Source organism: Zeus faber (genome assembly GCF_960531495.2).
Source record: "Zeus faber genome assembly, chromosome: 7".
NCBI classification, from domain to species: Eukaryota; Metazoa; Chordata; class Actinopteri; order Zeiformes; family Zeidae; genus Zeus; species Zeus faber.
Genome location: NC_137203.1, coordinates 22,143,033 through 22,153,032, shown reverse-complemented (window position 1 = coordinate 22,153,032; position 10,000 = coordinate 22,143,033). Strand labels below are relative to the sequence as shown.

At 45.0% G+C, this 10,000-nt stretch overlaps 1 protein-coding gene across 3 annotated transcripts in view; it reads right to left on the bottom strand.

Moving 5' to 3' along the window:
• Positions 1-8,205, bottom strand: part of mn1b (meningioma 1b) — a 17,160-nt gene extending 8,955 nt beyond the window's left edge. Inside the window, exons 1-3 of one of the 3 annotated variants that reach the window (XM_080004481.1) lie at positions 4,086-7,913; positions 3,356-3,399; positions 2,591-2,674 (exon numbers count right to left, since the gene is read on the bottom strand). In XM_080004481.1, the coding sequence (XP_079860607.1) occupies positions 3,395-3,399; positions 4,086-7,608 (3,528 nt within the window). In that variant the 5' untranslated portion in view covers positions 7,609-7,913 and the 3' untranslated portion in view covers positions 2,591-2,674; positions 3,356-3,394. Of the gene's footprint in view, positions 1-2,590; positions 2,675-3,355; positions 3,400-4,085 lie in introns of those variants that run through there. The other 2 variants (XM_080004479.1, XM_080004480.1) reach the window with 2 other exon arrangements.
• Between the last annotated feature and the right edge of the window lie 1,795 nt (positions 8,206-10,000).

Here is a 10,000-nt window from a genome sequence, read left to right as displayed (position 1 = left end):
ACAGTGTGTTTTTGCAGATCTAGGGGTGTAAATCAGCCTGGCAAAGATTTAAAAAAAAAAAAGAGAGAGAGAGAGCATAAAACCAGTTGTTTAAAAGGGGAGAGCGGATGAAGGTAGGAAATCCAGTTAACTCTCAAGTATCCAGTACATCTGATAAGAAAAACAGGTCTCAAATATACTGAACATTTTCGTACTGTTAAAAGGACTTCAACTTAACTCACTTCCTATGAATGCTTGGCCACATTTTATCAAGAGCGTGCATGCGCTTCCAAAAATGAATCATCAGTTTCTGGCCGAGATGTAGAAAAGTGCGAGGAAAGAGGAAGAGCGCTTTCGTCAGGTTGAAAAAGAGGGAAACCAAACACACGGTAAAGAGGGGAGGACACACCTCCATGCCCTCCGCATGCAGCCCCTTATAGCATCTGTGGGGTCATGTGTGTGTGTGTGTGTGTGTGTGTGTGTGTGTGTGTGTGTGTGTGTGTGTGTGTGTGCGCGCGTGTGTGTGTGTGTTTCCCTCACTATTAAACCAGCTCTCCAGGCCTGGGGCTTACAGGAGCATGTATTACAGTGCCTTAGTGAAAAAAATACTTGAGCTACACGCCATGGCGGAGGAGGCCAAGTAGACGTCCAAAGGGAGCCATTACGGCGGCACACATCACTCCTAAACAGGCACGCGGGGACCTGGGGGGCTGGCGGGAGGGGATGCACCGGGCAAACACAAACCAGAACGGAGCAAGGGCTCGTCGACAAACAAGCTTAGTCAACCTCTGTCAGCTCTGCGGCACCTTAGCCTCCGTATCTGCGCGTCCGTGGAATCCTTGAGGTCAACGACGGAATAATAGCGGATTTTCACACCGTGGCCATATCTGTGGCTCTTGCCCACTCTCTTGGACACACAGGGTTTTCCTTTGCACAGAATAAACACAAACACACACACACACCAGGGAGCAAATCCCACTGAAACCAAGAAAAGTTCTGAACCAACATTAAGTTGGTCGTCCCAGTTGAGCATAAAGGACGACGGAAACACGTCCTCTTTTATGGCCGATTTGACTTCTATGACCTATCACTGTAAAATGAACCAACCACCTCAATGAATCCAAGCCCATTGGCCCAAATGCCACCGCAATGATGTTTTTTTTTTTTTGTTTCGTTCTTTTTTTGCTGCACAAATACACACAACCATCACCATCATCACTAACTGTGATATCCAGCTGTCTCACTTGGACAGCTCGAACCAAATTCCTAGAAAATGTGAGGTCTATAACGTTCCCAAAACAACCTTATTAATACGATTTAGAGAATAACAGCATATCCACAATATCTAGAACAGTACAGACAAATATTAATCATACAAAAAAAGTATTAAAGTTTAAATTATGTTTCACTATGTAACGATTTGCATTCCAACCTAAATAATAAATGACTCAAATATTAAAATGGAAACTAACCTTAACAATAAGATGTATTTGATGTGCCTTTTAAAACGTAACGCACATTATGAGAGCATAGCACGACAGAAGTGATTTAAGCAAAAAATTGTAATATAGTGAAAAGAAAACCATATCCGGGAGGAATATGATCCTTCTATAATAATAATAATAATAATAATAATAATAATTATTATTATTATTATTATTATTATTATTATTATTATTATTATTATTATTATAACAATAATAGTAGCAATAATAATAATCATAATAATAATAATAATAATAATAATAATAATAATAATAATAATAATAATAATAATATGTAGAGGTGCAGAGCCTCCTGGGTGCGTGTTGTCATGAAACTGCACAACAGGATGATTCGTTTCAAATGATCGTGTGAGTTTTGCAAAGCTTCCATTGTCGTCAAAGCATCGGATTCGATCTTAAAAAATATATGGTTCAAACCCCCCCCCCCCCCCCCCAAATACACCTCCACCCTTTTTCATCTCGGCTGTCTGCAGCACTCAAATGAGAAGCTGTCACGAGCCGTGATTTGTGCTAACTAGGTATCGATCCACCGCGTGCGCGCCGCGTGCGTGCGAGGGGGGGGGGGGGGGGGGTGGAGAGGGAGAGGGGGGGACTAAATAATAATGATAATCCCAAGGACACTTTACAAATAAAATAAACAAGTAAATACATGCATATCGATCGATATAAATGTTCAGTCAAATAAATTAATATAAATAATAAGGTATTAAAAAAAGAAAAAATCGCTTTCAAAGTCAAGGGCAATAAGCAGATTTTGAGGTTACTGTGCGTTGGAAATGTGGAAAAGACTCTTTATTGGTTGTCACTGCTGGATAAATTAAATAAGTGTGTGTGAGTGTGTGTGTGTGGGGGTGGGTGTGGGTGTGGGTGTGTGTGCGTGCGTGTGTGTGTGTGTGAGAGAGAGAGAGAGAGAGAGAGAGATAGAGAGGGATTGGGGTGCTTTTGGAACAATGCGCCCCTCCCTCCACTGCGCGCACACACCCAGAACAAAGAGGCGCTGAGGCGCTGGGGGCTACGCTCACCTCCCCACCCACTCACCTCCCCACCCACTCACCTCTCCACCCACTCACCTCTCCACCCACTCACCTCTCCACCCACTCACCTATCCACCTATTCGCCCACCGCGTCACTTATCCACTGACACTGCCAGTCGTCGCCGTGTCGCCGCAACTTTCTTTAGAAATAAGACCCTCCAATGAATAAAAGAGTTAATTTCAAGATTATTGTACACCTGCTATTATTTGGAAGTTAATAACAATAATAATAATAATCATAATAATAATAATAATAATAATAATAATGATAGAAAAAGATCAAACGTTTTGTGTTTTTAAGCACTAGAATTAAATTCAATCTAAAGATCACAATAAGCAATTACCGTTTTAAATAGGAGCTTTTATGTCGTAATTGCAAATAAAGTTTTAAATCTCAGCCCGCTTCATTCCACTTTTGGAACATTTTTCGGATCATAGAGACCAAATAATTATCTCGCTGTGGTTTTTGTTTGTACTAGTAGTAATAACAATACTGCTACCTTATTGTTGTAATAATAATAACAATAATAATTATTATTCTTTTTTGTATTATTATTGTTGTTATTATTGTTATTATTATTATTATTCATAATAATATATTACAGTATTATATTATTATTATTATTATATCATTTTATATATTGCAATTGCATTTAACATTAAACAAAACTAGACTAATAACGATTTCTGAATAAACTTGAAATAAACTGAATAAACACCAATTAAACATTACAATTAGAAATCACAAATGGAAACGACTAGGCTTTAATTGTAATGGCGTTACATTATTACTATTGTTATTAATGCTATTGTTATTATTATATTATTCGCGCTTACCCGAAAAATCCTGCCTGTCAATCTAAAGCCAGCCAAGCATTATCCTGTGATAGCAACAGAAAACGTATAACAAAGCAATGGAAACCATGTCGAGAAAAGCCATAGAATACTATTCATCTGCTCAGTCCAGCTGAAAACCCAGATAAATAAACCGCAGGAAATGTGCGCTTTTCTTGCGCTATTGTTTTAACTAACACTGCAAAGGATAAACTCGGAGGAATGTGCCATAGAAAAATAGGATTACTCTTTGGCGATACAATTTGCTGTGGTCTAAAAGTTATCAATATGTATATGATTTTTGTTCTATTACACGGAATAAAACGGAACTTTATTCGCCAATAGAAAATCCCAATCGCTTGCAAAAAAAAAGCTAATTCAAAAATGCATAGAGAATTTCGAGTTTATTGTCTTATTTATAAGGGCAATGCTTTAAAAAAAAAACCCGGGCCCCGGGCTAAAGGTTGTTTTTTTTACTTTGTACATTCTTGCTTCCCACACATTTTAATAAATAATCCTGACCTGGGTGCGTTAATTCAAATTCAAAGAAATTTTAAAAAAAAAGTTTATGCAGTTTATCCTCCTGTCTCTTATACCTTATGAGCCTGCATTTATCCCGTGTGAGAAATTAAGATTAAAAAAAAAAACTGAGAGGAAGAAAAGGGGGAAAACATAAAAATGGGTATCAAGTAGTTTGGGAATTTTCAAGTTAATATGAATATAATTTATTTACCTTCTTTGCTGTTGTGTTGGCTCTTGTTTTTTTCCCAGGGTGCCATGGCCTTGTCATCCTCTGGCCCGTCCATCATGGCCTTGTCGCTGGGCACGTACCAGGTGGCGTGCTGCTCTGCCATGAGAGTGTCAAGGTCAATAGTGCCCATTGAGCCCTTCCCAGCATCCGGACTGCAGCTCGCCAGCTCATTGTCTCCATTCTGCGAGGGACAGTCGCCATTATTTTTGCCATTCTTGATGGCCAGCGGCTGATCCTCTGAGATACTGAACTGCTGCCGCTGGAGCTGGATCTGGGCCTGCAGAATTTCCAGAGGATGAATCTCATCCTGGCCAGAGGTGCTGGACGGGGTGCGTACCTGTTCGATCCCAGGTGTGCCCGGGTGGCTCACCCCATTGCCCCCTGTGCCCCCACCGGCACTCAGTCCATAGCTGTCAGGTGTAGAGGTAGAATGATTGTTAATGCCCATGCCTAAGGGCTTCTGTCCATTTATCAACCCATGGTCACCTCTCTGCAGTTTGGGTGAGCCGGTGATCATAGGGCTGCGGTTCGGCTTGGTGGCTGAGATCCCTCCTGCATCTGAGCTGGAGGACACCTCATCTTCGTTGCCGTAGTGGGTGCTGACGTCATCAGGAAAGTCCACCCGTGGTGAACTACTGTCAGACTTAGTGACACTTTGTATGCCACTGTCCAGAGAAGACATGAGGTCCGCCTGGTCCCCCAACATTAAGTCACCTCCTTTTCCCCATGAGGGTGATTGGAGGGGTTTCTCATGGGGCGTGCCCCCACCCCTCTCCCCAACGCCAGCTGAGGGGGTCTGCTGGCCTGGACTTACAACAGGGTTACCACTGTCGGAGGAAAAAAAAATTCCAGGACTCACATGTCCACTGTCTCTTTTTCTCCTCCCTCTCCCTCTCCCACTCCCTGTTGCTGCTTTCCCCTCACTGCACGGGGTAGCGTCCATGGTGTAATTTGGGGAGAGGGCACTGGCTTCCCCCTGCACCGTCTGGCTTTGACTTGCAGGCTTAGCGTTGCTATTCCCAGTGCCAGGCATCTGGCTGTTCTGGGAAGTGCCGCTCTGAAAATATTCAGGACCAGCACTGCCAGTCCCATTAGCTGTGCTGCTATTAATGTCCTGCTCTGTCTGACTCAGTTTTCGCTTGCCCTCATTTTGGTTCTTCTTGTTGAATGTTACGTTGAGGTTGGGGGCCCCTAGGCTAGCGATCATGTTCTGGCAGGCCGTGGACAGGGCCGCCAGGCAGCTCTGGCCGAAAACATTGTCTTTAGTACTGGTTTTACTGAAATTCCCCAGGGAGAGAGCTCCCAGCTTACTAACGGACGGCCGCTGGCCTGAGGGGAACTCAGATTGAGGAGGGTAGCTCCCTGGTGAGGTGTTCACCCCCTGGGGAGCACTGTGGGCTGCCCCCTGTCGGTTACCCCCACCATAAGGAAATGTTGGTTGAGCTCCCATAGGAGGTGCAGGGAAGTCAGCCGTTCTTCTCTCCGATGGTGCATTTGGATGCCCTGCTCCTGGAGACTGCATTTGAGAGAGGTTGCCCATATTACTGCTGAATTGGGAATGCATGCCTGGGGAGTGGAGAGCCTGTACGTGCCCATCACCTGGTAACCTCATCGGCTCCTGTATTCCCATTCCCGGCCTAAACATCATCCCGGCCCCATTTTGCTGTAGCCCCATGTCAAGGGCCCCTGACTCATTACTCGCTCCACCCATACGACGTGACATCATCTCCCCTGGTGGGTGGGACCCTGGGAACCAGGAGCTCTCCTGAGAAACGTGAGGATTCTGTCCATCAAAGTTGGGCATCCTGCCACCATTCTCCCTGTCAAAGTTGGGCTGTGGCATGCTCCCCACCGGTCCTGCGTGAACCATAGGGCCAGGAGGAACATCACCGTGGTGACCCAGCTGCTGCAAACTGGGCTGTCTCATTCTCTGCTGCTGATTTCGAGAGGCCATCTGTTTAATCATCATGGCTGCATTCTGACGCTGCTGCAGTGACTGCTGCTCAGGACCAGGATGCTGCAGGGGACCCGGGGGAAAACCTTCATTTACAGGTGGCGTGAACTCTCCAGGTAGGCCTGGGTAGGTTGAAGGGGAGAGGTGGTTCTCTATACCACCACCCCAACCTTCACTGCCATGTGCGTTTGGAAACTCAAATCTGGGCCTTTTAGCCATGTTCATATAAGGAGAGTCAAAGTGTTGCAGCCTCTGATTTGGGGGCTGCTGGGAAGGTGGAGGGGGAGCTGGCTGTTGCATATTAAACATGGGGTCCCCATAGGGGTGCAGGCTCCTATTTTCCAGTCTGTGAATGGGATATTCAAACTGGTTGTGTTGGCCGGGCATCATGACCCCTCCGTCCAGAATGTTGGGATTGGAGGAGCCAGGTTCAGGGTGAGGGGGCCTCGGGAGTCCAGGGGGGCATGAGTTCTGTCTCGATATCAAGCCAGGCTGTTGTTGCTGCTGCAGGAGAGGGTGTCTAGCATTCACTCCGGGCTCAATTCCCACTGGCACCTTCCGGCCATTCCCAAAGCGCTCAAAAAACACTCCATGCTGTGGTGGTGGCTGAGGCTGCTGGGGCTGTGGAGGCGGCTGATGTCCTTTAGAGATGCCCTGCATACCTGGTGTCCGTGGCATTCCAGGGTTCCCCGGAAAATTCCCACCACCTACTGGCCTTCCAGGGCCAAAATGGGGCAACTGAGATTCTGATTCAGAGGGGGAAAATACTGGTACATCAAAATGAGCAGATGGAGGATCATTAGGGAAATTATACTCTAACCCCTCAACACCTCCCTGGTTGGGTATACGACGGGGCTCCAGGCTGTGAGACTCAGAGGAGGAGGAGGAGGAGGAAGGGAGTCCATGGAAGGATGCTGCTCTATTGGGCGACTGATCCAAGGGTAGACATGGAGCCGGGACAGCATGGTTGCCACTGGGAGGCCCGTGGTGCTGGAAATCAGCCATGTTGTTAGACCTCTGCTGCTGCTGAGAGAAGCCATCTCCTGCCTGGCCATCGGCAAGGGGGTCAAACCCCTCTCCAAATCCCTGCTGCGGTCCCATGCCATTGTTGTTGTAGCCCATTAGCCTGCCACCATGCAGGCAGGATGAGCCTGAATCTGGCCCCCCAAAGTTCCCACTAAAGTGAGGATGATGTTGGTGGGGGTGGGATTGGTGGTTGTGTGGATGTCCTTGATGAGCTTGGTTGTTAAAAAATCCATGCATGGGTCCTTGCTGCTGCTGCTGAAGTCCACTACCTGCATGCATGTTCGGGTGTCCACGGGCATGGAAACTCCCATACTGCTCTCCGTTCATGTTCATATTGAGCCCGAGCAGCGGCGGCTCATTTAGAGGGCCCATGCCAGGTTCCACAGCTCCAGGAGGGCCTCCAGCGTGAAAACCGGGGCTTTTATAATGAGAGCCCATGTTCAGTCTTGGTTGGTTTATGTTTCTCTCTGACAGGCCAGGGTTTCTGCTATTAATCTGAGATCCAAACTGCTCCAGCCCAAACATACTCCCCTCTATCAATCCCACATGACAGCCAGCTTTCCCGGCATCGGCACACTGTCTGTCTGTTTTTCCGTCTGTGTCCAAAAACAAAAATAGGGGATGGGGCAGATGCAAATCAACTAATGCAATGTTTGGTATTTCAGTATAATCAGATAGAAATTAAATTGTCATTTGGGTATCAAACGTATTAACTCACCAGATAAGTTCTCATTGCTCTGGTTCAATTATTTTTTTTTCAACTTCTCCGGTGACGCTTAAAATAAACGGAGCAGACAGGTCCAGAGACGCAGGCAAAAAGTGTCAGTGGGAGTCCCTTATTTTTTATAATAATAATAACAATAATAATAATAATTATTATTATTATGGCGGCGGCCTTCGCTTATGCTGACCCGAACAATATAAATGGTTATCTCCTAGTATATGTGACTTGTCGTATTCCCCAAAGTTATCGGCGCGCAATGGTTCGTGGAAAAGCGCAACTTTAAACCTTTTTGCAAACTGTTACTGAATGAAGGGTAAAAAAGGAAAAAAGACGAAAAGGGAACTGCAGAAAATGATCTTCTTTAAAATGAATTCACGGTTGCTCTTTGATACGCGTCCCTGTACGCCTGTGCGCGGAAGAGTCCCATTCTGGCGACGGAAAGGTCCATTTGGAGTATGCGTAAAAATGCGTAAATGTCGGTGGGATTCTTTGTCAAACGCCCAGAGCGGCTCAAAATTCAAAATCCCGACCCAGGGCCGAATCTGGATTCAATCGAGAGAAGTCCACGCGTGATAATAAAAGTCCAGAAACGGCAGCCATCCAAAAGCGCGCACCGGAGGACCGGAGAGTCCGAGCTCAGTCCCGGGCAGCGGGCGCGCACTACCCGCGCTCCACCGCCGCGGATCGGCTTGACAGCATCTCTCACCCGCCGCTGTTCAACCAGCGCAGCGAGCGACAAAAGACAAAAAAAAACAAACTGGAGGTGGAGGGGGGGGGGGTGTCGGGGGGCGGAGGGGGGGAGGAAACGACCCTGCAGACTTTTCGCCCGTTCCACTGTCTCTGGTTCTGGTTCTGGTTCTGTCGCGGCGGGTGTGGAGGTCTGGTCCGACCGGGATCCACAGGCAGGTCGCACTGAGCGGCGCGGGCTCGGTCAGTGCGTCCGGGCAGCGCAGCAACAAGTTTTGCATTTCTGCGATCGCTACCGTGCGCGGGGGGGGGGGGGGGCTCCGCCAATCACCGGGCTCCGGGGGCGGGACCGGTTTCCTTTAAGGTGGTCCGCGGAATAACGCGGTGGAAAGGGGGTGGGGGGGGGGGGGGAAACAAAAAACAAAAAAAAAAACCCAAAAAACCCCCAAACCAAACAGGGCACCTTAAAAAAGATTCTCAAAGTAGATTAAGATTCAAGATTTTTTTTTTTTTCCAATATATTTTTTGGATGTTTGCTGCACGAGTACGGTGCCGCGAAATGAGCAAATGAGCAAATTCCGAAGGCTATGCCAAACAAAATAGGAAGAAAAAATGAAATCGAAATGGGAAATCGAAATGTAAAAAAAAAAAATTATTCAAGAAAAGCATATGAACAAAAACATATCCATAATCCAAATATGCCTGTATGTATGTATGTATGTATGTATGTATGTATGTATGTATGTATGTATGTATGTGTGTATGTATGTATGTATGTATGTATGTATGTATGTACAGTATGCATGTATGCATGTATACATATATACTGTATATGTACAGTGTGTAGGTGTGTGTATGTATGTATTTACAGTATGTACTGTATGCATGTATGTCTGTATGTCTGTATGTATGTATGTATGTATGTATGTATCTATCTATCTATCTATCTATGTACATTTGTATGTACATTATGTATGTATGGATGTATGTATGTATGTTTGTACAGTATGCATGTATACATATATACTGTATATGTAGAGTGTGTAGGTGTGTGTAGGTGTATGTATGTATGTATGTATGTATGTATGTATGTATGTATGTATGTATGTATGTATTTACAGTATGTACTGTATGTCTGTATGTCTGTATGTATGTATGTATGTATGTATGTATGTATGTATGTATGTATGTATGTATGTATGTATGTATGTATGTATGTATTTATTTATGTATGTATTTATGTATGTATTAATGTATGTATGTATGAAATTATGTATGTATGTATGTATGTATGTATGTATGTATGTATTTATGTATGTATGTATGTATGTGTGTATGTATGTGTGTATGTATGTATGTATGTATGTATGTATGTATGTTCGTATGTATGTATGTATGTATGTATGTATGTATGTATGTATGTATGTATGTATGTATGTATGTATGTATGTATGTATGTATGTATGCATGCATGCATGTACGTACATACGTACGTATGTATGTATG